Genomic DNA, 14,936 nt, shown 5'->3' with positions numbered 1-14,936 from the left:
AAAATACACACCACAAAAAAAAACACCTCTCATTAACAACGTTTATTACATATTGAAATGACTGTATTTTGGACACATTCAGTTAAATAGAAAATGTCTGCAAAACAGAAAGAGGCACAGACGCAGAACAAGCGTATGGACAGCAGGCTGGGAAGGGCGATGGGCTGGACGGGAGACTGCGGGTGGGATTTCTGCTTTACATGGAAATGTATTTGTACATGGCCTACAAAATTAAATCTTGTTTTTAAAGAAAAGTGGGGGAAAAAAACTGGAGAAAAGGGAAGGATTTGCTACTGCGTGTGCAGAGGAATAGTAACGTCTAGGGATCAGTAAGAAACGAGTCTTCTGATGAAACCTAGATGCAGCGGATGGAAGAGAGACAGGCTTTTGCTGTATACGCCACCTTGTAAGGAGCTAGTAAAACTGTTAGAATCCCATGGGCTCCTCTGTCCATGGGATTCTCTGGGCAGGAATGCTGGAGTGGGTTGTCATGCCCTTCTCCAGGGGGTCTTCCCGATCCAGGGATCAAACTCGGGTCTCCTGTGCCTCCTGCGTTGCAGGCAGATTCTTTACCTCTGACCCTCCAGGGGGGGTTTCTCTTTGTTGTATTTCCAGCACGTAAATCAATTCCAGGTACCTGGTATATACTCAATAACTATCAGAAGGTTGTTTTCCCCTGGGAACGTCTAGAACCAATATTCTGCATTTTTTCATCTTAATATATCACTGACATTGTTAATAATGGATTTATCAGAGGATGAGATGGTTGGATGGCATCACTGACTCAATGGACATGAGTTTGGGTAAACTCCAGGAGTTGGTGATGGACAGGGAGGCCTGGTGTGCTGTAGTCCATGGGGTCGCAAAGAGTTGGACACGACTGAGCGACTGAACTGAACTGAATAGAACTATGCATTTTCTCCCCTTCATCCACAATCCAAGGATTTTACTCAAGAAGAACAATAATGGTTCTGTTGTTAGCAGCATCTCAAAATCTGCATGAGATAGTCTTTATTGCTGGCCACTGATCCGTCACCTCTCCAAAGAATTTCCAGATTCCAGCTACTTGTGAGTAGGGGCTGTCTTTCATCTTGAATCCTGTGTGCCTAGTATTGTGACCAGCAGTAGTAAAGCTCAAATATCTGCTTGGTTAAAGAAGCAGCAACAGAGTTAAGCTATTATATGCAAAAATGCTTCTATTTTCCATCCCAGCACTGTTTCCCCTCTTTGCATGCCTTTATTTTCAACTGTCATGGGCTTCCCTGATAGCCCAGTTAGTAAAGAATCTGCCTGCAATGCAGGAGACCCCAGTTCGATTCCTGGGTCAGGAAGATCCCCTGGAGACGGGATAGGCTACCCGCTCCAGTGTTCTTGGTTTCCCTGGTGACTCAGCTGGTAAAGAATCTGCCTGCAATGCGGGAGACCTGGGTTTGATCCCTGGGTTGGGAAGATCCCCTGGAGGAGGGAAAGGCTACCTACTCCAGGATTCTGGCCTGGAGAATTCCACAGACTGTACAGTCCATGGGGTCGCAGAGTCGGACACGACTGAGCAACTTTCACTTCACTTCAACTGTCACCAAAAGTATTCCTTTCCAAATCCACCTGGTAACTTCAGTGTTTATTTAAATGCTTATTATGGTTAAATAAGTATTAGCCCTGTAACTTTAAAGTTGCATATAATGTCAAAACCAAATAGTTAGATAATCTATTTTAAAACCAGGTTAGGAGCTTTAAGTAAATTCTCAAATGTTATCTTGTATGTGTTCTAAGCAAGATAAACTCACACAAAAATCTTATTTGAAGCATTACAGGAATTTATATATAAGCTTAAGTCTCTAAAATGAGTGGATGCAAATTTTAAAGTACCATTTAGCCCAGATTTTTAATACCTCAGATCAAAATTGTAATCCTCCACTTATGATCTTGCTGTTTTCACAAATAAATGCTAGCGCCATTGGCTTCCACCAGATTCATCCATTCTATTCAGTTTTTTAAAGATTAATCTTCATTTGCTAAAACTACTTTCAAGTCACTTACAAAAAATGGCTTTTCTTTTTGCTTTTCCTGCTCAGTTTGTGATTTGGCCACCTTCCTTTAAGTCTTTAGAAAATTACATGGTTTGGGGGAAAAAAATATACACTACCCTTCTGGGAAGTAATAAGACAAAGCATCCGATTCATATTAAGCACCTTTAGTTACCCTCTGGAATCCTAAAAGTGTCCAAGGCAACCTTAACCAACCTTTCCAAACAAGTTGCTTGGTGTAGCTTTCTGTGCAAACAAATATTATGCAATCTTCTTCTGAAATTGTAAACCAAGGGCATATTTTCAAGTTCCTCTCCCTACAAAAAGCCCAACCAAATTTTCTTTAAGCGAGTTCCTAAATTCAGGACCCTGGAGTTGTCTCTCAGTTTGGCCAGGGATAAATGAACCTGTGACAGGCATAGCGAGCGGACCACCTGAAGACACACCGCCAAAGCACCCCCACACGGGCAGAGGTCAGTCTCATGCAAACGTGTGCCCTCACCTCCCCCAGTCAGAAGGATGAATGTGACACTGCTGCATTTTGTTTGCCCTTGGATGCTTCACATTGTGAGTCAACGTCAAAAGTCCCTTTTGTGCTTTCTGAGAGGAGCCCACAGCTGTTGTCGGCACAGTGACTGTGACACAGAGCTGAGCTGTTAATGAAGCCAAAAGCGCCCTCAGCATTGGCTGCGGCCCCCAGGCCAAGCACGATTCCTTCCAGAGATCATCCGTTTTCGGTTTTTGTATCTGGCATTGCTTCATGGTAACTGAAGAAGGCAACAGTGTCCTTAGGCCCGCACTGTCCAAGCCCAGAGAGCCCTAGTCCAGAGCAAGACAGGTGCAGTCTAAAACACACTGTGGATTTCAGAGACTCGGTACAAATCAAAGAATGTAAACAGTCTCCATAATTCCTGGCCCCTGAGTGCCTGCTTCAAGGACAGCACTTTGGATATACTGAGTAAAATAAAGTATATATTTTTAGAATTATTTTTCCATATTTTCAATGTAGCTAACAGAAAATTTAAACTCACATGTGGCTGACGTGGGCACATCATGTTATAGATCATTGCGTAGCACTGCCTTAGACTTTCCAATACGTTATCTCAGTAGCTACTGATTCAGTAGCTACTTATCTTTCCACCAAATGCCATAGTTTTGTATGACTTTAGGACTCCCCAAGTACCAAACCCTCTGAAGACACGTTTCTGGTTCCACTTTCATGAAAGCAACAGAGTAGGACACAACATCACCTAGATCTTCCTGCCAATTAGGAGTCTGGTCTATTCCAGGCAGATGGCAAAGCCAACCGCATGGTAAACATGGCAGTCTGGTTCCTGGGGAGGGACTTGTGCCAAGGACAGCTGGGAAGGCGAGTCAGAATCACACACACTCGCAGATCCGACTCTCACACCCACACAGATCCGACTCTCACACTCACATAGATCCGACTCTTACACTCACACCGATCAGTCTCTCACACTCACACAGATCAGTCTCTCACACTCACACAGATCACACTCACTCACACCGATCAGTCTCTCACACTCACACAGATCAGTCTCTCACACTCACACAGATCAGAATCACACACTCACACAGATCAGTCTCTCACACACTCACAGATCAGAATCACACACTTACACAGATCAGTCTCTCACACACTCACAAAGGTCCGTCCGTCTCTCTCACATGCATACAGATCAGTCTCTCACACACTCACACTCCCCAAAAGACCCAAGTTCCAAACCTTGCATGAGTATTTCTAAAACCCAGTCATACAATTACTCACATTTTTCAATTCCCCAACAGGATTTCTTTAGCCCTTGTCCCCTCACTTCAGGCACGAGGTCCTAAGGAATCTTTCTGAGGTCTGAGCCGCCTCAGGCATCTCCCTAACCCACATGGCACCACACCCCTTCTGCTGGTGCCGTGTGCCCAGGCGTGTGTGGACACATCTGCACATGGAAATCACCAACACCACTGAGAGTGTTTGCAGACACCTCTTCACGTGCCATAAACTAAACCTGAGCTGCTCCTGGGGCTGCCTGGTGTCCCCAGCCCCGGCCCTGACCCTGAGGTCCAACAAAGCCCGGTAGAGACTGACTGTGGGTATGTGGAGGCGTGTGCCCTCCACACGCACACACACACAAACACACACACACACTCGCAGTGAGAGGATACTCCTCAGAGTCTGGGACTCTCTGGACATGGAGACCCTGCCACGCTCTGCGGCTTTTGTGAAAAGCACCACATCCTGCGTTTCTTCCGAGACCCTGGGTGAGCCTTACCTTGACTTGTTCATTAGAGGTTACGGCGCAGAAAACAATCTCTGTGAAGCCCTGGGACGGGAACATCCGGAAGCAGATACCGCCAATGACACGGCCGTCTTTGATTAAAGCAAGGGTTTTGTGTTTCCTGGAAGAAGAAGATTTCGTCACCGTTTCACCTCCTGTTCGGGGTGTTCCTCATTAACCAGTCAGGAAAACTGGAAGGAAGGGAGGTTCTTTTTTGATTTTTCTGTGGAAACCGCGTCTGTCTGGTCACCATCTCACTTAGAACATTCTTTAAGTGGATGTCTTAGAGCAAGCTTGCCACCAAGACGTCCCCAGAGTTTTCTTGAGGACCAAATGCCAGCCACCTGAGGGGGGTCTGAGCCCCCAGGTGAAGAACAGAGCCCATGGACAGGCGCTGACTGGTGCTGAAATAGGGTCACGTCCGACACCCGTGAACCCAGGACGGCAGCCCAGGGGGAGCAAAAGCCAGGGACCTGAGCACACGTTTCTGAAAAGTTCACTCTCACTCAGAAATACCACAGAAGCTATAAGGAAAAGAAAACACAATCCACCCGCACGATTTGCTAAAACCAGGCTTCCAGACTCCCGTCAGGCCTTCTGCCTAAAATGTCACTCTGAACAGTCACGGGCATGGGTCACAGTCCACACAGGCGACTGGGCTCTGTATGTTAAAATGCATTCAATTACGGAAGCTTTCTTTCCTGTCTTTTCCCAATTTTTAATGCAATGGGTGATCAAAGTTAACTTAACACCACAATAATCTTGCCAGGGCTTACAGACTCAGGCAAGAACGGAACCTACTTAAGATGCCAAAATCAGAATATTTGACTATGAGAAAATTGGGACATCCTCTTAATGTTTATATATTCCTTCACTAATGCAATGAATGAAGCACAGAATGGTCACCAGCAGCTTAAAATATAAAGCCTCATTAACAAAAAATTGATCAGCTGCTGGAAAACTAATCTGAACGCCTTTGGCCATGGCCGTGGTTGTGACGTCACTGTCTGCACAGCTGATGAGAAGCAGCAGGACTTGGTGGGTGACTGTGACTGACTTTCACTACCTGAGCGGTTCCTCTTTCATTTAAAAAGGAGAATGAGGTCCCTGGTGGTCCAGTGAAGACCTAACCTTTCAACGCAGAGGGTGGGATCAAACCCCCATTTGATTCCTGACCAGGGAGCTGAGATCACACTTGCCTTGGGGTCAAAAAACCAAAACATAAGACAGAAAAAATATTGCAACAAATTCAAGAGAGACTTTAAAAAATGGTACACATTAAAAAAAAAAATCTTCAAGGCTGGTTCATGTTGATGTTTGGTAGAAACCAATACAATTCTGTAAAGCAATTATCCTTCAATTAAAAGTAAATAATTTTTTAAGTAAAAAAAAATCTTAAAAAACAGAATGCATTTTACAAAATAAATCAGGAAAGCGGAAAGCAAAGGGATGGAAGCAAAGCGGGGGCAGGACTCACGGGTCAAAGACGAGCCGCGTGATGTACTCTTTGGGCATGCGCGGCAGCTGGTGTGAAAACACGTTCTGCAGCCCCACCAGCCACATGAGCACCTTCTTGTTGGGCTTCTGGCTCAGGGAGTTGCCCACCACGTGGAACTCGATCACACCCCGCCGCTCCTCCAGCCTGGCAGCCTCGTCCCTGGCCGAGTGCGCCGACAGAAAGTTGGTCTGGGAGCAGGAGACAGGAGGTTACATGGAGCCCCTCCCTAAGACGGGAGGGGCAGTTCACGGCAGCGCCTCTCCTCCATGCGCTAATAAGATACCTATTCGTGGGTTTCAGGGTCCCAACCAATAACACACAAGCCATGAAAACAAAACAGACAGCTAGGCAGAGCGTTCTGCCAGACCAGAGTCTCCCACGTGTCCATGGACACTCGGTACAGACCAGGAATCACCAGACTCTCTGAAGGGCCAAACAGCTCATGTTTGGATCTGCAAGTCAGGAGGCCTCTGCGGCAGCTGCAGACACTGCAGCAGGGTGAACGCAGTCCGGACCACGCGGACACTGCAGCAGGGTGAATGCAGTCTGGACCACGCGGACACTGCAGCGGGGTGAACGCGGGGGAGAGCCACGCGGACACGTGTGGGCCGGGCAGAGCGCCAGAGGACTTGATTTAATGGGGGAGGCAGACTTTCTGTCCTGTGTGCTAAAGCCTGCCAGTCCTTGGTTTTGGGACTCCCGTCTAGCTGAGCACCCTTGGGGTCACAGACCCCAAATTCTCCCTGCAGGCCCACAAGTGGCAGTCACGTCTATACTACCAGCACCTGTTTTTCATAGGATGAGAGTCTTCTTTGCAAAGGTGTTGTGTTGACCACTCTCAACCCCAGCTGGCAGCACAACCTCCTCCCAGCACCCTGCGCCCCATCCTATTTAACCCAGGCAGTGGGGTGCAGGTCAATGTTCAACAAACAGACCCCCAAGGCAGAAGGGCCAGCTGCTGGCGCATTCCGGCTTCACTGGTCTATGGCTGACCCGGAGGCCCAGCGGCCACCATGGCCAATTTCAAGCTTCCAACACATTTAACGACCGTCTCACAAAATTCCTGAAAATTTCACAGTTGCCTTGTGCACACCAGTACAAGGCAACTTCAGGACACCACTAAATCCACCCAACAAATCCTGAAATGTGTGACTACATCCACACTTCACAGCTGAAACAAACTGAGCAAAACTGTTCTGTGAAGCTACTAAATCCCCGACAGACATGTTCACAAAAGGTACTATAGTCCCAAGTCCCAAGGACTGGATACCTAGAAGGAAATGGAAAGAACAATCTTACAAGGAGATCGCTCTCTTAACAGCATTCCAATTCTGTGAATTATCCTCAACTGCACAAAATAAATCTCTAAGGAAACATGACAAATTAAACATGGATACCTTCACCCAGCAGAGCCATTCTCAAAAAAAATTTTTACAGATGTTTTGAAAAATCATCTCATTTCTTCATTTCCTGGAAGCTGTCAGAAACGTCTTAAACTGCTTTGCCCCTGGATATGACACGAGATGACAGCAGTCCTTTTGCCCCAAAGGCTTTACTTGCATCTAATCATGAGTAAACAGATACAGCCAAATACAGAGACCTTATGCCAAAGCAGGACTCTACAACAATGGTGCTGCCACAAAAGGCCAAAAGAGAGCTGGGGAACTGTTCTAGAATAAACCAAATAGACTAAAGAGGTGAAGAGATCAGAATTAAATGCAATGTGACCCCAGACGGATCCTCCAACAACAGGAAGATATATGATAAACAACAGAATTTGGATATATGGGAAATCTGGATATGGGCTGTACATTAGGCCAAAACCAGCAAGTGGACTGGATTTGATACCCAGGCTGTAGACTGCCTATCCACACATTAGATGATATTGTAATCCAGCTAAATTTTCTGGTAGTGATAACTACACTGTGGGAATGCAAATGAATAGTCTCAGTCTTCAGAGACACATGCAAAAAAGTTAGGGGTGAAGTGTTACAACATCTGTATCTAATTCTGAAATGGTTCCACATGGCTTACAGGAGAGGGAGACAGAGGGACAGTGAACGTGGCATGCAAACCATTTGTGAGTCTAAATAAAGAGACTCTGGATCTTTATCACGGAATTTTTGCAACATTTATGAGGGTTTAAATTTTTCAAGATAAAAAGCTGAAGCAAGAGGAATGCCTTCAACGGTGGGGATTATGTTTCCCCGCGACGTGGCTGTCATCAGCGGAATTAACCTCTCATCAGCCTGCCTGCCTCTCCACCCTGAGCCCCAGACAACATGCAAACAGGGGGCACAGCTCCCTCGGCAACACCACCCCGTCCCCAACAGCAGGAGTGGCTACAGAGCGGACAGGGTTCACCCGCAGGCGGCTCGCGTTCCCCCTGCTGACCTCTGGCCCAAGCATCGCCGCGGGGTCTGTGATGGTGGACATGACCTCGTGGATTAACTCCAGTGGGATATCGCCCATCACCCGGGGCTTCTTGGTCTCCTCCAAAACATGAGAGTCATTCATTTTCCTCTTTTCTCCTTGATGATCAAAATAAAAGGGCAAATGATGGGTTATTTTAAACACAAAGCATGTGCCAACTAATCCAACTGATTTTCTAATAACACTGACAGGTGTGGACATCAACCCTCCGTGAACCAGGGAGGAGCGGTGTGGTAGAAGGTGGGAAAGAGGAGGTCGCAGTAACTGCCCACCATTCTTTTTCTTTTCTACTTTACTTATTTATTGGCTGGGCAGCATGTGGGATTTCCTTGAGCAGGGACTGAATCTCTGCCCCCTGCACTGAGACACAAGAGTCTTAACTGCTGGCCCACCAGGGAGTCCCCCAAGTGCCCACCATTCTGAAGAGCATTTGCTCTCTACACTAAGTTTTTTAACTTGACATATGAGTTATTAAGGCACTGCTTCTTCATGTGCATATTGAGGGGGGAGTCTAATTATCACTGGTTATTAACCTCCATGTTGGAGATTAATTGTCCCTTTGTGGTCAGAAGAATATGGCCCTTAAGATACCAAAGGTCAAAATTTCTTGAAACTTGAGTTATGACCTAAAACTTGCCCAATTATTTGTAAATTAAGCATCTTCTTGGAAAGAATGTACACATTCGGGAAAATACATTTCCCGATTTTTCAGTGCTCTCTACGTGTTGATTGTGTTTGTGGGGCTTCTGTCCTTACTGATAGCTTTGTCTGTTTGATCTATGAATTAATCAGAGATGTTTCTTCAAGTATTCAACTTCTGGTTGATTTGATCATTTCTCCTTATAGTTAAGTCCTTCTTTCATATATGTTTGCATGGACATATGTATATATACATCTGTGGATGTATGTTATATATGTGTGTGTATGTCTACATATACTGGAAATACACTCATGAACTGTTTCACTTTGCTGGTGAATTTAGTTTTTGTCATTACAAAATGACCCTCATGATCTCTCACAATCCTTTTTTTGCCTTAAAATGATGCCTCACAAAGTGAGCAGGGCCCCTGGCCTTGGAAGTAGGTACATTCATTCCCAGGATGTCATAATGTATCACAACTTGGAAAAGGCCAGGCAAAATCACGGAGAACTCTCCCCGACTTTCCTCCTTAGATTACATGGCCGCTTTCTGTCCTACTATCATGTTTGGTTTTTTTTTTTTCCTTTTTTTCCTTCTGTCATAACGTATTTATTTTCACAATTAAATTTTTAAATGCTCAAATCCAATTGATTCCTCAGGTGTGAATTCCAGTAAGCAGGCTCCATAAAGCATTCACACCATCCTGAGCTAAACGGCAGCAGAGCAATGTCGAGCATCTTGTCCATACAAGATGCTTTTCCAAATATGAGACAACTTACTAAACAGCTTTTGTTGAGTTGTATTTTTATAACTCTTTAGTTGTTATTATTGGAGGTGAGTGAGAATATTTTCCTTCATTTGATCAACTCTTCAAATCCCACAATTCCACAAGAATAATGGTGTGAACTATTTATTTTGGAGCTGAGGTTTATACCCAATATGCCCCAAACTGGATAGCTTGCTGAGTGCTGCAATAAGAAAGCACCCTGGGCTATATCTGAATTCAACGGCGGAGTTTCCAGAATAGTCAGTAGCGCCTCCCCCGGAAGTGGCCCAGTGCTGCACGCTTCGTCCTTCACAGAAAACCCTCTCCTCTCCCCATCTCACGGGGCTTCTCAGTGTCAAGCTTCGCTCATGCTGAGATGTGTCTGATGTCACAGCTGTGGACACAAACGCGGCCTTCGGAACATTCTATAACTGCGAAACGCCCCTAGCATTAAGAGATTTTTTTGCCTACGTGGCAGATTACATTCATGGCCAAATTCTTTCCCCTCCTGTATCCAGCTTCTGCCAAATGATTCTGTGGCTCTTCCTACAAAAGGCGTAAAGGGCATCTCCCCACCCCTTGATTCTGAGTCTGACCCCGTGATTCGCTTCCGATGACAAAATAAGATAGGCATCATGGTGTACCAGCTATGAGCTTAAGCTGCAGGAAGCTGCATTTCTTCCTGCTCTCTGGTGTCTCTGCCATCATCATAAGGACGTATTCTGCCCCAAGGAAAGGAAAAATCCAGTGGTCCTCAAAGGAGGACGAGAATTATGCAAGTATAGCCTAAAGGAGACAAGCCGTATCAGCCACCTCCTAGGCAGCACACAGAATGAGTGAGCTATGATAATAAAGGATCACAATTTGAGACTCTGCGTCTCGAGTTGGTTTGTTAAATAGCAATAACTAACCAATGCAGCTCAGAGGGAGTTCCAGCCATTAAGATCCTTGACACGCACAGCACGCAGTTGCTTTAGGGCTCCCTTTCACACTCCTCAGATAACGGAGCTTCTCAGGCGAATCACAGCCCTCGCTGACGCCCTTCGAGCTTACCTGGGTTTGTCTCAAGCCCGGACGCGCCTCGACAGGATGGGCTGGTGCTCCCTCCATTCTGCTGCTCAAGGGAAGTGGAGCTGGAATTGTAGGACACTGTCCCAGCCACGGGAGGTGGACTGATAACTGCCCCCGGGAGAAGGAAGAGAAGGCATTAAATGACGTCTTTCTTGGTAATAATGAACCAAGTGCACGCGAGACCATTCTACTCCCGTCCAGCACCCCGAAGCAGTCATCTTTAAGACAGAAGCTGTGGGGCCAATGTGAGCTTGATAATAAAGACAAGGGCAGATTATAACCCACTGGATAAAATAAAGATATCTGAGTCCACAGTGATAATATAAGAAATGAATAAATAAATAATTGGGAGAAGGTAAAACTCTCCTTACAGGAGAATGCCAACAAATAAGGAAGCAATGATGAAAGTTGTGGGGTGGGGGGCAGTTAGGGAGCAGCCAGCACATAATGACTGATTCAGGGAAGAAGCACCTGTACAGACCGAATCTTGTGACTGTAATTTTGATAAAGATAGAATAGCCTCAAAGTATCTCCCCACAAAAGTACCTTTTTCTTTTTAAATTACCAAAGCAGAAAAGTTATCACTGCTGTGGAGAAATCTCAAAAACCCCACCTTAATCCAGTGACAAACTTCACACCAGTGATAATGGGAGAAGCCAACGTTACGTGCCTCCTGGTGTGACAGAAAATGGCTGTGAACCACGTGGCTGAGATAAGAGGAAGGATGAAAAACAGAAGCCAGATTAAGGAATAATATGGCATCAAGGTTAAAATTCCTCACTGTGATAACTCTGCTGGGGTTAAATACAAAAACCCTCTTGCTCTTAGGAGATTCCCACTGAAGTCAGCAAAGGGGCGTGACCTTTGTAACCGACAGACCGTTCAGAAAACAGAAAGGTACACACACGTTAATAGGAAGACAGAAAGGTACACACACGTTAATATACATGGAGAGAGACAGAAGCAGGAGAAACGATGGCGCAACAGGGCAAAACGTTAACAATTGCTGAGTCTGGAACAGAAAATACACAGCACGGGACTGCTTTGTCCTGGTCCTGTAACTTTTCTGTAAGTTCAAGAGTGTATCCAAACAAAACCATTTTGTTTTGCCTTTACAGAAAAAGAAAAAGCCAAGGTAGGAAGTAGGACGTTGTTTGCTCGTGAGTGGCTGATGGCAGGACAGACATCAGCGACACCGCGCACAGAGCTCGCAGACAAGAGGCCCCAGAGCACGCCGTCTCGGTGCGGGGACGCCCCCGCAGCCGAGAGTGGTGAAAGAAGCAAAACTAGCTGCAGAGACACGGGCACACAGCTCCCAACTGAACAGCAGCCGGTATGTAAAGAACTGGAATATACTGATCGACAATGTGTTGTTAGCTTCAGGTACAGAGCGAGGTGAATCCGTTAGACATTTACATATATCCACTCTTTTTTACATTCTTTTCTCATAGAGGCCATCAACAATAAGTGTTAAAAAGAAAAATAGCCATATATAGGTGAGACTTCCTCAGATGCACACACACGAAGGAATCAGAAGAGACTGAAGCGCCAGGCTGCAGGCCTTTCATTCCAGCAAACAGGCCTCCTGAATTTCACAGAGCTTCCACACAAAGAGGAAGCTCTGGTGACTCACAAGACATCTGAGAACCTCGCCGAAGTTCAGAGCCGTCATTGTGACTGTCATTTCTCACGGGTGCCTGGGTGCACAGACATGCCAATTAAGGAGAAGATTACCCTTTTCTTTCCCCCCAGAGCACACACTGCAATTACAGCAGAACAGAAGTCGGCCGGCTTCTGACGGGGGCAGGGACTCTGATGAGTGCGCTCCAGCTGAGCTGGGTGACAGCCGGACCCACTGGGGTGAACCTGACGTCCCAGGGGCCAGAGACAGCCGCCTGCTCCATGCTGCGCGGGGACGGGCGAGTCTCGGGGAGCGGGGCAGGCCAGGAGGCGTCCTGAGCAGGAGGGTCAGGGAAGTCTTCACAGACAGGGACCCCCTCCATCCCTCCAGCAGAGAACTAGCTGGACCTGCCTGGAGCCAGGATCGGGTCCCCGCCCCATCATTCCTCTTTCCTTCCACAAGCGTCTGCCTGCGTGTCTGCAAGGCACACGGGGGTGCAGCGGGAATCAGACGCGATGGGAAACCCTGTCCCATCACTCGGAAGGCTCTGCTTTTGGGCGACTGGCTGCTCCTCTCTGAGCTCCCATGTCTCATCCACATACAAGGGTTAATCACACCAACTTCTCCTGGTTCTAGCTAGAGCTTAAAGACCCAAAGCAAACCTCACCAGCCAGCACTCACTGGAAGTGCGAGCTATTCTCATGGATAAACTGGGTCTGACCAGGTAGGCATCACACTCACGAAAAGGGGGCTGGGGTAGCGTGGTGACTGCTGAGGGCAGCAGGTCTCGGGCTGATGCCCATCAGACCCTCCAGGAGCTGTTAACATGCCGAAGGCCACGCCCTTAGTCACTTACGCCACAGCCTCTTGGCAGGGGCCTCAGGATCAGTAGGTTTTTTATTTTTTTTAGTATTTATGCATTTGGATTGTGGGGTCTTTAGCTGCAGCCTGCAAACTCTTCGTGGTGGTATGTGAGATCCAGTTCGCTGGCCAGGGAGGGAAGCTGGGCCCCTGACGGGGAGTGAGAAGCCTGAGCCGCTGGACCACAGGGAAGCCCCAGACATCAGCAGTATTTTAGATCCCATGGGTGGTGCCACCGAGCAGACAAGCTAAAGAACCGGGGATAGGACATTATCGAGGTTCCATGTTTGGAAGAAAGGAGACCCAGCTCTTGCCGGGAGGCATGGAGAGAATTAGAAAAGGGTCTGGGGGAGAGATGTCATCCAAAGGTCAGGTAAGTTAAAGGCAGAGACAAAGCCAACAGCATGAGGGCAGAGACGGACGCAGCAGGAGCCCAGGGGCTCGGGGAGCTCTCCGGGAAGGGTCGACACGTGGGCTGGAGTCCTGTCCACACACAGACAGGCCCCAGAGGGCTGCAGACTGTGAGCCAGAGAAACGTGAGATTATATTTTATGGCCTAAGGTGAAAAAACACAACACAAAAGGTGTCTTTGACATGGTTTTGGGAACAAGAATCCAAAGAAAGAAGGTTTGATACAAACCAAAATACCTCATTCCCTAAGTATTCTGCTGGGTAGGATTTAATTTTATTCACATCCAAACTCAGGCTCCAGATGAAATAGCGTTTCAATCACCTTCTCCAGTGCCGTATGCTCAGTGAAAGAAGCCAGAGTCGGACGTTACGTGCTGTGTGATCCCACTCGTGTGGCATTCTAGAAAAGCACAACTACAGGAACAAAGGACGGACCGGAGGCGGGCCACCAGGGCCGAGCTCAGCGCCGAGCACGCCACGGGGAACTTTCTGGGCCGACGGCCACGGGGTGATACAGCACTGGGCGTTCGCCAGAATCCACAGGACCGCACACTAGGGGTGGCTAAGGGTGACTTTCGCTGGATATAAAATCAAACCGGGGGAGGTGTCGAGAACGGCAGAAACAAACGACCTTTGCTGCAGGCGGCACTCACGGTCCCCAGGACACACTGAACCAGATCTACTGAAAAGTCGACACCAAAATTCTGCGTTCTGCCTCTCCCCGAGGCCACACGGAAATGCCTGCCCTGGGACCTCCTGACAGCCTTCTCCGAGGCTTCTGAGCATCCAAGGCAGGAGTTCAGACCCTGTCTCCAGAGTCAGTGTGACTCCAAGTCACACGTCCTCACCAAAGGCCCGCTGAGGCCCTGAGCCCACGGGGGATGGCACGTCCTGAGACTCAGCCCCACCGTTACCCGAGAGCAGCCTGGTGTTCCAAACAGACGTCCAGACTCACAAGCCAGACTGAGCCGTGCCTGCAGAGCAGGCCGTGACCGAGACTCTGTCTTTAAACAGCCGGCGTCTGCCTGCAGACCTGAGCGCCGGGTGCTTCGCCCTCCGCACGGCTGTGCAGGGCAGGCTGAGCAAACCTTGGGGCAGAGCAGCAGCTGCTGCAGCCTTAGCTGTCTGCCTCGCACCTGCTCGCTTCAGGAACAGAGATGTTGATGCCAGGTTTGCCAAAGTGTTTACTTTTCTTTGCTGACTTTAGTCTTCAATTTCTTGATGAAAAATGCAAATAAATGCACAGTGAACTGCAACAAACACTTCCTGGTTGTGTTCTGATTTATGCAAAAAAAAAAAAAAATTTTTTTTTTTTTT

General features: G+C 47.4%; 1 protein-coding gene across 3 annotated transcripts in view; it reads right to left on the bottom strand.

The window, feature by feature from the left end:
• Nucleotides 1–14,936, bottom strand: part of KAT2B (lysine acetyltransferase 2B) — a 92,872-nt gene that overhangs the window by 17,970 nt on the left and 59,966 nt on the right. For all 3 annotated transcript variants that reach the window (XM_043474817.1, XM_043474819.1, XM_043474818.1), the window contains exons 8-11: nucleotides 10,709–10,834; nucleotides 8,211–8,347; nucleotides 5,796–6,004; nucleotides 4,313–4,439 (exon numbers count right to left, since the gene is read on the bottom strand). In XM_043474817.1, the coding sequence (XP_043330752.1) occupies nucleotides 4,313–4,439; nucleotides 5,796–6,004; nucleotides 8,211–8,347; nucleotides 10,709–10,834 (599 nt within the window). The remainder of the gene's footprint in view (nucleotides 1–4,312; nucleotides 4,440–5,795; nucleotides 6,005–8,210; nucleotides 8,348–10,708; nucleotides 10,835–14,936) is intronic.

The sequence above is a fragment of the Cervus canadensis genome, chromosome 7, assembly GCF_019320065.1.
Source record: "Cervus canadensis isolate Bull #8, Minnesota chromosome 7, ASM1932006v1, whole genome shotgun sequence".
Classification (NCBI taxonomy): domain Eukaryota; kingdom Metazoa; phylum Chordata; class Mammalia; order Artiodactyla; family Cervidae; genus Cervus; species Cervus canadensis.
This window is presented reverse-complemented; position numbering and strand designations above follow the sequence as displayed.